The sequence below is a fragment of the Cherax quadricarinatus genome, chromosome 43 (genome assembly GCF_038502225.1).
Source record: "Cherax quadricarinatus isolate ZL_2023a chromosome 43, ASM3850222v1, whole genome shotgun sequence".
NCBI lineage: Eukaryota > Metazoa > Arthropoda > Malacostraca > Decapoda > Parastacidae > Cherax > Cherax quadricarinatus.
In genome coordinates, this window is record NC_091334.1 from 26,099,326 (window position 1) to 26,113,837 (window position 14,512).

At 41.8% G+C, this 14,512-nt stretch overlaps 1 protein-coding gene across 2 annotated transcripts in view; it reads left to right on the plus strand.

Moving 5' to 3' along the window:
* LOC128694097 (probable cytochrome P450 6a13) overlaps positions 1-14,512 on the plus strand; it is an 85,330-nt gene that overhangs the window by 50,583 nt on the left and 20,235 nt on the right. For both annotated transcript variants that reach the window (XM_070093763.1, XM_070093762.1), the window contains exons 3-6: positions 4,125-4,310; positions 6,910-7,012; positions 10,680-10,829; positions 11,278-11,431. In XM_070093763.1, coding sequence (XP_069949864.1) covers positions 4,125-4,310; positions 6,910-7,012; positions 10,680-10,829; positions 11,278-11,431 — 593 coding nt within the window. The remainder of the gene's footprint in view (positions 1-4,124; positions 4,311-6,909; positions 7,013-10,679; positions 10,830-11,277; positions 11,432-14,512) is intronic.

Here is a 14,512-nt window from a genome sequence, read left to right on the forward strand (position 1 = left end):
TCAATCTCATCATCACTTATATCACTTTCACTATCACTACTAAAACACTGGGAAAATGATAGTTTCCTCTTGCGAAGTTGCCTATGGGTAACACTTGCCACTCCAGAGGTGCTTGGCCCAGGGTCTTCTGTGGCCACACTGGCCACCCCAGAAGTGCTTGGCCTAGGGTCTGATGTGGCCACACTGGCTACCCCAGAGGTGCTTGGCCCTAGGACAGGTGTCGCTACCCCAGAGGTGATGGGCTGTTGGTCATCTGGGTTATCGTCGATATTTTCACTAATTCCTTGAATATTACTGGCCCCATTGTTGTCATATCCACTAAACTCACGATCTCTATCACTTTCCTTGAATAGTAGAGTGTTAATACGATGAGGCGTGAGTGATTCAAGAAGATGTGCCATGATGTTGACCCAGGATGGAGCTGAATGTAACTGGTCCTACCATGTGGTACCCAGGCGTCCCAGATTTTTTGTATACTGCGCACACTCATTCTCTCATGTCTAGGCGACTCAGGCCTATCGCACTAATTTTGAACGAATGAAAAATAAAACGTATATATACGTTTGGGGCGCTACACGCGTCAACGTATATATGCGTTTGGACTGTTTAAGGGTTAAATTTAGTAATATATACAGGAGAACGGGTTACTAGCCCCTTGCTCCCGGCATTTTAGTCGCCTCTTACAACACGCATGGCTTACGGTGGAAGAATTCTGTTCCACTTCCCCATGGAGATAACAGGAAATAAACAAGAACAAGAACTAGTAACAAAATAGAAGAAAACCCAGAGGGGTGTGTATATACAGTGGACCCCCGGTTAACGATTACCTCCGAATGCGACCAATTATGTAAGTGTATTTATGTAAGTGCGTTTGTACGTGTATGTTTGGGGGTCTGAAATGGACTAATCTACTTCACAATATTTCTTATGGGAACAAATTCAGTCAGCATTGGCACCTGAACATACTTCTGGAGTGAAAAAATATCGTTAACCGGGGGTCCACTGTATATGCTTGTACATGTATGTGTAGTGTGACCTAAGTGTAAGTAGAAGTAGCAAGACATACCTGAAATCTTGCATGTTCATGAGACAGAAAAAAGGACACCAGCAGTCCTACCATCATGTAAAACAATTACAGGCTTTCGTTTTACACTCACTTGGCAGGACGGTAGTACCTCACATATATATATATTATGCCGAATAGGTAAAACTTGTGATTGTGGCTTAAACGACAATGTTCTTCTTGCCTAAGGCAAGTGAAAATTTGTGTATGCATTAATTTCATAAAAATCATTCTGAACCTAATGAAAAATTGTATTTCATTATGTTTGTTTATTATTGAATTATTATAAACTTATCTAAAATATATTTAGTTGGATTAGGCTAAATTAAATTGCACTTGTTATAATAAGGTTAGGTAAGTTTTCTAAGGTTCTTTTGGTACAAAATTATTAATTTTTAAATTAACATAAATGAAAAAATATATCTTTAAATCTATAAGGGAAAATTTTTGAAAGAACTTAATTTTAAATGAGTTCTTGCTAAATGACCAATTTTACCTATTCAGTACAACATTATACATATATATATATATATATATATATATATATATATATATATATATATATATATATATATATATATATATATATATCCTCCATGGGGAAGTGGAACAGAATTCTTCCTCCGTAAGCCATGCGTGTTGTAAGAGGCGACTAAAATGCCGGGAGCAAGGGGCTAGTAACCCCTTCTCCTGTATATATTACTAAATTTAAAAAGAGAAACTTTAGTTTTTTCTTTTGAGCCACCCTGCCTCGGTGGGATACGGCTGGTATGTTGAAAGAAAGAAAGATATATATATATATATATATATATATATATATATATATATATATATATATATATATATATATATATATATATATATAATGGAGGGGTGTTAATGTTGCAGTTTAAAAACTGTAGTGTAAAGCACCCTTCTGGCAAGACAGTGATGGAGTGAATGATGGTGAAAGTTTTTCTTTTTCGGGCCACCCTGCCTTGGTGGGAGTCGGCCAGTGTGTTAATAATAATAATATATATATATATATATATATATATATATATATATATATATATATATATATATATATATATATATATATATATATATATATATGTGTGTGTGTATATATATATATACATGTATATATATATATATATGTATATATATATAAGGTACCTAGGGATTGGCAGAGAGCATGCATAGTTCCTTTGTATAAAGGCAAAGGGGATAAAAGAGAGTGCAAAAATTATAGGGGGATAAGTCTGTTGAGTATACCTGGTAAAGTGTATGGTAGAGTTATTATTGAAAGAATTAAGAGTAAGACGGAGAACAGGATAGCAGATGAACAAGGAGGCTTTAGGAAAGGTAGGGGGCGTGTGGACCAGGTGTTTACAGTGAAACATATAAGTGAACAGTATTTAGATAAGGCTAAAGAGGTCTTTGTGGCATTTATGGATTTGGAAAAGGCATATGACAGGGTGGATAGGGGGGCAATGTGGCAGATGTTGCAAGTGTATGGTGTAGGAGGTAGGTTACTGAAAGCAGTGAAGAGTTTTTACGAGGATAGTGAGGCTCAAGTTAGAGTATGTAGGAAAGAGGGAAATTTTTTCCCAGTAAAAGTAGGCCTTAGACAAGGATGTGTGATGTCACCGTGGTTGTTTAATATATTTATAGATGGGGTTGTAAGAGAAGTAAATGCGAGGGTCTTGGCAAGAGGCGTGGAGTTAAAAGATAAAGAATCACACACAAAGTGGGAGTTGTCACAGCTGCTCTTTGCTGATGACACTGTGCTCTTGGGAGATTCTGAAGAGAAGTTGCAGAGATTGGTGGATGAATTTGGTAGGGTGTGCAAAAGAAGAAAATTAAAGGTGAATACAGGAAAGAGTAAGGTTATGAGGATAACAAAAAGATTAGGTGATGAAAGATTGAATATCAGATTGGAGGGAGAGAGTATGGAGGAGGTGAACATATTCAGATATTTGGGAGTGGACGTGTCAGCAGATGGGTCTATGAAAGATGAGGTGAATCATAGAATTGATGAGGGAAAAAGAGTGAGTGGTGTACTTAGGAGTCTGTGGAGACAAAGAACTTTGTCCTTGGAGGCAAAGAGGGGAATGTATGAGAGTATAGTTTTACCAACGCTCTTATATGGGTGTGAAGCATGGGTGATGAATGTTGCAGCAAGGAGAAGGCTGGAGGCAGTGGAGATGTCATGTCTGAGGGCAATGTGTGGTGTGAATATAATGCAGAGAATTCGTAGTTTGGAAGTTAGGAGGAGGTGCGGGATTACCAAAACTGTTGTCCACAGGGCTGAGGAAGGGTTGTTGAGGTGGTTCGGACATGTAGAGAGAATGGAGCGAAACAGAATGACTTCAAGAGTGTATCAGTCTGTAGTGGAAGGAAGGCGGGGTAGGGGTCGGCCTAGGAAAGGTTGGAGGGAGGGGGTAAAGGAGGTTTTGTGTGCGAGGGGCTTGGACTTCCAGCAGGCATGCGTGAGCGTGTTTGATAGGAGTGAATGGAGACAAATGGTTTTTAATACTTGACGTGCTGTTGGAGTGTGAGCAAAGTAACATTTATGAAGGGATTCAGGGAAACCGGCAGGCCGGACTTGAGTCCTGGAGATGGGAAGTACAGTGCCTGCACTCTGAAGGAGGGGTGTTAATGTTGCAGTTTAAAAACTGTAGTGTAAAGCACCCTTCTGGCAAGACAGTGATGGAGTGAATGATGGTGAAAGTTTTTCTTTTTCGGGCCACCCTGCTTTGGTGGGAATCGGCCAGTGTGATAATAAAAAAAAAAAAAAAAACATGTATATATATATACAGTGGTACCTCGGGATACAAACAGCTCAAAACTCAAACATTTATGTAAGTGCTTTTGTAAGTGTGTTTTTGGGGGTCTGAAATGGATTAATCTAATTTATATTATTCCTTATGGGAACAAATTCGTTTGGTATCGGCACTTGAACAGCCTTCTGGAACGAATTAAGCTGGTATCCCAAGGTACCACTGTATAAATATAATTATTATTATTAAGATTGTTGATGGTTGTTTAGGGTTGTTAATGGTGGTTCTGGTTGCAGTTTCGTGCGGTTCAATGAACCAGTGATGGATCACATGCTGCTGGGGTTGAAAGGCAGCATGTGGAAGGCAGTAAGGTCAGTGATGACCCCAACCTTCAGCTCTGGCAAGGTCAAGCAGACCTTGGCATTGGTCAAGGTGTGTGCAAACAACCTGCTGACCTACTGCCACAAGCACGTTGACATGGGGTGAGTCCCTCAAGGTTTACTGCTCTACTGTACACCTCTGTATACACTCACTTTATAAAGTTTATGTATATACAGTCAGTTCTCTTATAAAGTTCCTTTATATACAGTCAGTTCTCTTATTAAGGTCCCCTATATACAGTCAGTTCTCTTATGAAGTTCCTTTATATACAGTCAGTTCTCTTATAAAGTTCCTTTATATACAGTCAGTTCTCTTATAAAGTTCCTTTATATACAGTCAGTTCTCTTATAAAGTTCCTTTATATACAGTCAGTTCTCTTATAAAGTTCCTTTATATACAGTCAGTTCTCTTATAAAGTTCCTTTATATACAGTCAGTTCTCTTATAAAGTTCCTTTATATACAGTCAGTTCTCTTATAAAGTTTCTTTATATACAGTCAGTTCTCTTATGAAGTTCCTTTATATACAGTCAGTTCTCTTATAAAGTTCCTTTATATACAGTCAGTTCTCTTATTAAGGTCCCCTATATACAGTCAGTTCTCTTATAAAGTTCCTTTATATACAGTCAGTTCTCTTATTAAGGTCCCCTATATACAGTCAGTTCTCTTATAAAGTTCCTTTATATACAGTCAGTTCTCTTATTAAGTTCCTTTATATACAGTCAGTTCTCTTATAAAGTTCCTTTATATACAGTCAGTTCTCTTATAAAGTTCCTTTATATACAGTCAGTTCTCTTATAAAGTTCCTTTATATACAGTCAGTTCTCATATAAAGTTCCTTTATATACAGTCAGTTCTCTTATAAAGTTCCTTTATATACAGTCAGTTCTCTTATTAAGTTCCTCTATATACAGTCAGTTCTCTTATAAAGTTCCTTTATATACAGTCAGTTCTCTTATTAAGTTCCTCTATATACAGTCAGTTCTCTTATAAAGTTCCTTTATATACAGTCAGTTCTCTTATAAAGTTCCTTTATATACAGTCAGTTCTCTTATAAAGTTCCTTTATATACAGTCAGTTCTCTTATAAAGTTCCTTTATATACAGTCAGTTCTCTTATAAAGTTCCTCTATATACAGTCACTTCTCTTACAAAGTTCCTCTATATACAGTCACCTCTCTTACAAAGTTCCTCTATATACAGTCACCTCTCTTACAAAGTTCCTCTATATACAGTCACCTCTCTTACAAAGTTCCTCTATATACAGTCACCTCTCTTACAAAGTTCCTCTATATACAGTCACCTCTCTTATTAAGTTCCTTTATATACAGTCAGTTCTCTTATAAAGTTCCTTTATATACAGTCAGTTCTCTTATAAAGTTCCTTTATATACAGTCAGTTCTCTTATAAAGTTCCTTTATATACAGTCAGTTCTCTTATAAAGTTCCTCTATATACAATCACTTGTTCTGTCATGTTCAAACACATCTGACTTGTTCTGTCATGTTCAAACACATCTGACTTGTTCTGTCATGTTCAAACACATCTGACTTGTTCTGTCATGTTCAAACAAACACACATACTAACTATATTAAAATAAAACAGTTCTCCTGTTAGAACATTGTTAGAACATTGTTAGAACATTGTTAGGCACAAAATACGGACAACGATTGTGTGACACATTTCATGGTCGACTAATGTTACGATTTAGAGATAGACTATTAATCTGGCCTACTGATGCAATTAAATAGAAATAGTGGAACAATAAGAGAGGTAGTTAATGAACAAATGGTACAGTTACAAAAGTATGACGTATTGTTTCTGATTCAGTGATCATCAGTTTTGTGGAACAATGGAATAACTGGTCATTATGTGGGGTCAGGGCGGACCTACTATCAAACTAATTAAGCTGAAGCTTGAGGGACCCTAATCCCAGAGGGACCCTAATCCCAGAGGGGCCCTAATCCCAGAGGGGCCCTAATCCCAGAGGGGCCCTAATCCCAGAGGGGCCCTAATCCCAGAGGGGCCCTAATCCCAGAGGGGCCCTAATCCCAGAGGGGCCCTAATCCCAGAGGGGCCCTAATCCCAGAGAGGCCTCAGAAGCCACTTAAGTCCACTTTGCTTAAAAATTTGGGGTCTGCTGTATGAGAAGGGTTTTTTAAATAATAATATTCATATAGTGTAATTCAATACAAAACAATAATAAAAATAAAAATTAAAAGGTTATTAAAGTATGATGTAGGCCTATTGTTGCTGGTTGCCATGGTGACCCCATGACAGGTCAAGCTTCACCAACCTATAAATGCAGGTCCACCACTGTGTGTGGGAAAAGAGATGAATAGCTAATCAGCAGTTGCTCTGGAACAAACACCAGGCTTGGCTGGGCACCAGAGTATTGTCTGGTCTGGCCTGGGATGCGTACATTGTGTGTACGCCAAGTGGTTTTTCAAGACATTTCCCTCATAACTGTGTTTTGGACCACTACAGATCCCCATAACTGTGTTCCGTCCCACTGCACATCCCCATAACTGTGTTCCGTCCCACTGCACATCCCCATAACTGTGTTCTGTCCCACTGCACGTCCCCATACCTGTGTTCCATCCCCCTGCATGTCTCTGTAACTGTGTTCCATCCCACTGCACGTCCCCATAACTGTTTTCCATCCCACTGCAGGTCTTCATAACTGTGTTCCATCCCACTGCAGGTCATCAGTGTTTGAGATGAAGGAAGTGTTCGGCATGTTCACCATGGACACCATCGCTAGTATTGCTTTTGGCGTCAACAGCGACTCCCTCAACAACACTAACGTGAGTTAGGTCACCACGCAGCTCTTGCCCCCTTCAAGGCTAAGATAATTATCTTCAGTGTAGGTTAATTAACTTTAATAAACAGATAATTTGGTTCAACATACATAATTAAGTTCAGTATTCAAATATTTAGGTTCAAGAAACCAGCAGTTAGGTTCAAGGAACAGCCTCTCCTCACTTAGCGATGTACTCGTTTACCGACGACTCGGACATACGACGAGCTCTTTGACCACTATTCATACCTAAATGATATATGTTAGAGCAGATTTCCTCTATTCTGTTTATTACAATATACAGTACACTACTGTATAAACATTTAAAAATATACCAGAAATGTTATAAATGGTACAAAGGTGACATTAAAACAATATCAAAGATGGTTGACACAAACTCACTACCATTATAGTATGCTCCTCACTTAGTGACGAATTTGTTTACCAACGTGGTCTTAGGAACAGAACTCTGTCGTTAAGAGAGGAGAGGCTGTAACATGAAACCAGTGCATAAAAAGATTTCCTCACCACAGAACTAGTTCTGTGGTGCAGGCACACCGGTCTGCTAAGAAACCCTCTCTTGCACTGCAGAACTATTTCTGCACCACCACTGGCAGTGCACAGGCACACCAGTCCACTAAGAAACCCTCTCTTGCACCATAGAACTAGTTCTGCACCATCACTGGCAGTGCACAGGCACACCAGTCCACTAAGAAACCCTCCCTTGCACCATAGAACTAGTTCTGCACCATCACTGGCAGTGCACAGACACACCAGTCCACTAAGAAACCCTCTCTTGTACCACAGAACTAGTTCTGCACAGGCACACCAGTCCACTAAGAAACCCTCTCTTGTACCACAGAACTAGCACCATCACTGGCAGTGCACAGGCACACCAGTCCACTAAGAAACCCTCTCTTGTACCACAGAACTAGTTCTGCACCATCACTGGCAGTGCACAGGCACACCAGTCCACTAAGAAACCCTCTCTTGTACCACAGAACTAGTTCTGCACCATCACTGGCAGTGCACAGGCACACCAGTCCACTAAGAAACCCTCTCTTGCACCACAGAACTAGTTCTGCACCACCACTGGCAGTGCACAGGCACACCAGTCCACTAAGAAACCCTCTCTTGTACCACAGAACTAGTTCTGCACCATCACTGGCAGTGCACAGGCACACCAGTCCACTAAGAAACCCTCTCTTGTACCACAGAACTAGAAACACTTCTGCAGTTCTGCACCACTGGCAGTGCACAGGCACACCAGTCCACTAAGAAACCCTCTCTTGTACCACAGAACTAGTTCTGCACCATCACTGGCAGTGCACAGACACACCAGTCCACTAAGAAACCCTCTCTTGCACCATCACTGGCAGTGCACAGACACACCAGTCCACTAAGAAACCCTCTCTTGTACCACAGAACTAGTTCTGCACCATCACTGGCAGTGCACAGGCACACCAGTCCACTAAGAAACCCTCTCTTGTACCACAGAACTAGTTCTGCACCATCACTGGCAGTGCACAGACACACCAGTCCACTAAGAAACCCTCTCTTGCACTGCAGAACTAGTTCTGCACCACCACTGGCAGTGCACAGGCACACCAGTCCACTAAGAAACCCTCTCTTGTACCATCACCACAGAACTAGAAACCCTTCTGCACCACCACTGGCAGTGCACAGGCACACCAGTCCACTACGAAACCCTCTCTTGCACCACAGAACTAGTTCTGCACCACCACTGGCAGTGCACAGGCACACCAGTCCACTAAGAAACCCTCTCTTGCACCACAGAACTAGTTCTGCACCACCACTGGCAGTGCGCAAGCACACCAGTGTACCACAGAACTAGTTCTGCACCATCACTGGCAGTGCACAGACACACCAGTCCACTAAGAAACCCTCTCTTGCACTGCAGAAACCCTCTCTTGCACCACAGAACTAGTTCTGCACCACCACTGGCAGTGCACAGGCACACCAGTCCACTAAGAAACCCTCTCTTGCACCAGTGCACAGAACTAGTTCTGCACCACCACTGGCAGTGCACAGGCACACCAGTCCACTAAGAAACCCTCTCTTGCACCACAGAACTAGTTCTGCACCACCACTGGCAGTGCACAGGCACACCAGTCCACTAAGAAACCCTCTCTTGCACCACAGAACTAGTTCTGCACCACCACTGGCAGTGCACAGGCACACCAGTCCACTAAGAAACCCTCTCTTGCACCACAGAACTATTTCTGCATCACCACTGGCAGTGCACAGGCACACCAGTCCACTAAGAAACCCTCTCTTGCACCACAGAACTAGTTCTGCACCACCACTGGCAGTGCACAGGCACACCAGTCCACTAAGAAACCCTCTCTTGCACCATAGAACTAGTTCTGCACCATCACTGGCAGTGCACAGGCACACCAGTCCACTAAGAAACCCTCTCTTGCACCACAGAACTAGTTCTGCACCATCACTGGCAGTGCACAGGCACACCAGTCCACTAAGAAACCCTCTCTTGCACCACAGAACTAGTTCTGCACCATCACTGGCAGTGCACAGGCACACCAGTCCACTAAGAAACCCTCTCTTGCACCATAGAACTAGTTCTGCACCATCACTGGCAGTGCACAGGCACACCAGTCCACTTAGAAACCCTCTCTTGCACTGCAGAACTAGTTCTGCACCATCACTGGCAGTGCACAGGCACACCAGTCCACTAAGAAACCCTCTCTTGCACCACAGAACTAGTTCTGCACCATCACTGGCAGTGCACAGACACACCAGTCCACTAAGAAACCCTCTCTTGCACTGCAGAACCAGTTCTGCACCATCACTGGCAGTGCATAGGCACACCAGTCCACTAAGAAACCCTCTCTTGCACTGCAGAGCTAGTTCTGCACCATCACTGGCAGTGCACAGGCACACCAGTCCACTAGGAAACCCTCTCTTGCACCACAGAACTAGTTCTGAACCATTACTGGCATGTTACAGGCACACCAGTCCACTAAGAAACCCTCTCTTGCACCATAGAACTAGTTTTGCACCATTACTGGCAGTACACAGACACATCAGTCCACTAAGGAACCCTCTCTTGCACCATAGAACTAGCTCTGCACCATTACTGGCAGTACACAGGCACACCAGGCCACTAAGAAACCCTCTCTTCCACCACAGAACTAGTTCTGCACCATTACTGGCAGTGCACAGGCACACCAGTCCACTAAGAAACCCTCTCTTGCACCACCAAACTAGTTCTGCACCATCACTGGCAGTGCACAGACACACCAGTCCACTAAGAAACCCTCTGTTGCACCACAGAACTAGTTCTGCACCACCACTGGCAGTGCACAGGCACACCAGTCCACTAAGAAACCCTCTCTTGCACTGCAGAACCAGTTCTGCACCACCACTGGCAGTGCACAGGCACACCAGTCCACTAAGAAACCCTCTCTTGCACTGCAGAACCAGTTCTGCACCACCACTGGCAGTGCACAGGCACACCAGTCCACTAAGAAACCCTCTGTTGCACCACAGAACTAGTTCTGCACCACCACTGGCAGTGCACAGGCACTCCAGTCCACTAAGAAACCCTCTGTCGCACCACAGAACTAGTTCTGCACCATCACTTGCAGTGCACAGGCACACCAGTCCACTAAAAAACCTCTCTTGCACTACAGAACGAGTTCTCTGCTGCCGCCGCTCGGTTTTTCACACCGCCGCCCCGGTGGAAGCGACCGATTCTGTTCTTGCAGTTCCTCTGGCCGCAGATCGCTAAGTACCTCTGCCTTAATGTTATCGACCGAACACCGATTCACTTCTTCACAAAGGTAATGATGATAACAATTATAATTGTAATAATTGCAATAATGATCATAGTAATGATAATAATGTACAGTCAATTCTCTTATATAGCTCCTCTACATACAGTCATTTCTCTTATATAGCTCCTCTACATACAGTCATTTCTCTTATATAGCTCCTCTATATACACTCAGTTCTCTTATAATGTTCCTCTATATACAGTCAGTTCTCTTATAATGTTCCTCTATATACAGTCAGTTCTCTTATAAAGCTCCTCTATATACAGTTAGCTCTCTTATAAAGTTCCTCTATACAGTCATTTCTCTTATAAAGCTCCTCTATATACATTCAGTTCTGTTATTAAGCTCATTTATATACAGTCAGTAAAGAGTTATTAAAAATTTATAGTTGACTGGCTGGTATTGGGCTCAGTCATCTCTAACGACCTCATTAACAACCCTGGGCATGTCACAGGTGGTGTCAGACACCATGAAGTACCGGCTAGAGAATGACCTCCGGCGCAACGACTTTCTGCAGCTGCTGCTGGATGCTCGTGTGCAGGAACACTCAAACGACCACACTAGTGCAGCCAGGAACGACGGCAACACCAAGAAGGTTAACAACCAAGGTTGGTCGTTAAGCACCAGAGGTGGGTGTAAACAATGCCTGGCTCTTAAACATTAGGGGCTCTAAATGACCCTTGTTAAGTATTATGGGTTTTGAGCAACTCCTAGTCATTAAGCACAAGGGGTTATGAACAACCTCTGGTCATTAAGCACCAGGGGTTGCAAACCACCGATGACTTCTTTTGTAATCTGAGAGGGGATAGTTGACTTAACCGGTGCAATGGTGGTTCATCCTGGACCACAGTGAGATCTGTCATGATAATAATCTTTCATGGTCCATGACCTAATTGTATATAACAGTGGTTCACCTTGGCCCAAGTTACTTATAACTTGATTAGAAAGTTTATTTAGGCTGGAAACATTAGGACATGTTTCCTTAAGACACCTGCTGTCACTCTTCACCTAACAGTAAAATAGGTACCTGGATGTTAGTGCACTGGTGTGGGTTGCATCCTAGGACAAAATTGACCTAATACATACGTAGGAAATGCCCTGCATAACAAGGGATTTTCTGTATAGAAATACAGTGGACCCCTGCATAACGCTATTAATCCGTTCCTGAGAGCTCAATGTTATGCGAAATTATCGTTATGCGAATCAATTTTCTCCATAAGAAATAATGGAAAACAAATTAATCCTTGCAAGACACCCAAAAGTATGAAAAAAAAAAATTTTTTTTACCACATGAAATATTAATTTTAATACACACAAACTTAAGAAAACATGCACAGTTACATGACACTTACCTTTATTGAAGATCTGGTGATGATTGATGGGATGGGAGGAGGGGAGACTGGATGGTTTTAGTGTTTAGAAGGGGAATCCCCTTCCATTAGGACTTGAGGTGTCAAGTCCTTTTCCGGGGTTGCTTCCCTTCTTCTTTTAACCCTTTCAGGGTCCATCCCATAGATCTACGGCTTTACGTTCAGGGTCCAAACCGTAGATCTACGTCATGAGCTCAGCTTACTCTGATAAACTGTGAGTGGTACATTTGGGCCTAGATATGAGAGAATACATCTATGTGGTATGTGTGCACCACATAAAACAGATCCTGCAGCACACTGTGTATAATGAGAGAAAAAAAACTGAAATCATGATTTTTCGATTAAAACAGCGACTTTGCAGTGTTTTTTCATAGGTTTTTTATAGTTGTATTTGCGATTTCTTGGTCTCATTTGATAGAATGGAATACATATTACAGAAATGGAGATAATTTTGATTGGTTTTAGCACTAGAAATGGCTTGAAACTGAGCTCAAAGTAGCAGAAATGTTAAACTTTTGCCGATATTCAAGAGTAAACAAACGACCTCACATGTCTAATACACGTCAGCTGGTGGGTCTAATATGCATTCACAAATATGGTGATGATATTTATACAATTATTACAGTATTGCATAACAGTAGATCTTCTATTTTTTTGGTGTGAATAAAAATTCATTATGTGAATAAAAAATCAAAATGGAATTTATTTGTAAAGCCTCAAAACGTAAATAATGAACAGAGGAAATGTTAGTTTAGTTCCAGGAATACCTACATTGTTTATTCTGGACCCTATTTTGAAATTGGAATATTTTGAACTTTGTGTTAAATTGGCCAAATTAACAATTTCCGATCACTTTAATTTGTAGTTGAAACAGTTGACTTGGCGATTTCTTGTGCTCAATCGATAGAATAGAAGTAATGTTAGTGAAATAGCCAAGAATTTGGTTGACTGGAATAATGTAATTGGCCTAAAATGGGAGTCAAAGTCGGCAAAATCGCCGATTCATAAATATCGCTGACACATCAAAATTCGCAAGAGCATAATTTCGTCAGTTTCCCATCAAATTTCGTACTTTTTGTTTTATTACATTCACAAAAAGATTCTCTACCATTTCATTAGAAAAAATAACAAATTTTTTTTTTTCAATTCTTGGACACTGGGGCACCACTTCAGATTTGGGCCTTGGACCCTGAAGGGGTTAATGCCACTAGGACCAGCTTCAGAGTCACTGGACCTCTGTCGCACAACATATCTGTCCATAGTGGCCTGTACCTCTCGTTCCTTTATGACTTTCCTAAAGTGTTTCACAACAGTGTCAGTGTAATAGTCACCAGCATGGCTTGCAATAGCTGTCTGAGGGTGATTTTCATCCATGAAGGTTTGCACTTCAAGCCACTTTGCACAGATTTCCTTAATCTTTGAAGTAGGCAACTTCTTCAATTTCTCTCTCCCCTCCTCCAAAGTAATTTCCTCAGGTGTGGCCTCTTGCTGTTGAAGTTGATCTAGCAGCTCATCAGTGGTTAGTTCTTCATTGTCCTCCTCCACCAACTCTTCCACATCCTCCCCACTAACCTCCAACCCCAAGGACTTCCCCAATGCCACAATTGATTCCTCAACTGGCATAGTATTCTCAGGGTTAGCCTCAAATCCTTCAAAAATCCCTTTGGTCTACACATTCTGGCCACAGTTTCTTCCAAGCAGAGTTCAAGGTCCTCTTAGTCACTCCCTCCCAAGCCTTACCTATAAGGTTTACACAATTGAGGATATTAAAGTGCTCTCTCCAAAACTCTCTTAGAGTCAGTTGAGTTTCTGAGGTCACTACAAAGCACCTTTCAAACAGAGCATTTGTGTACAGTTTTTTGAAGTTTGCAATAACCTGCTGGTCCATGGGCTGCAGGAGAGGAGTGGTATTAGGAGGCAAAAACTTCACCTTAATGAAGCTCATGTCCCCACAAAGTCGCTCTGCCAAGTCTGTAGGATGACCAGGGGCATTGTCTAACACCAGGAGGCACTTAAGGTCTAATTTCTTTTCAGTTAGGTAATTTTTCACAGTGGGGGCAAGTGCTTGATGTAACCAGTCATAGAAAAAGTCCCTAGTGACCCATGCCTTATTGTTTGCCCTCCACAGCACACACAAATTAGCCTTGAGGATATTCTTTTGCCTGAACGCTCTGGGAGTTTCAGAGTGATACACTAATAAAGGCTTCACTTTGCAATCACCACTAGCATTGGCACACATGAGAAGAGTAAGCCTGTCTTTCATAGGCTTATGTCCTGGGAGTGCCTTTTCCTCCTGAGTAATGTAGGTCCTGCTTGGCA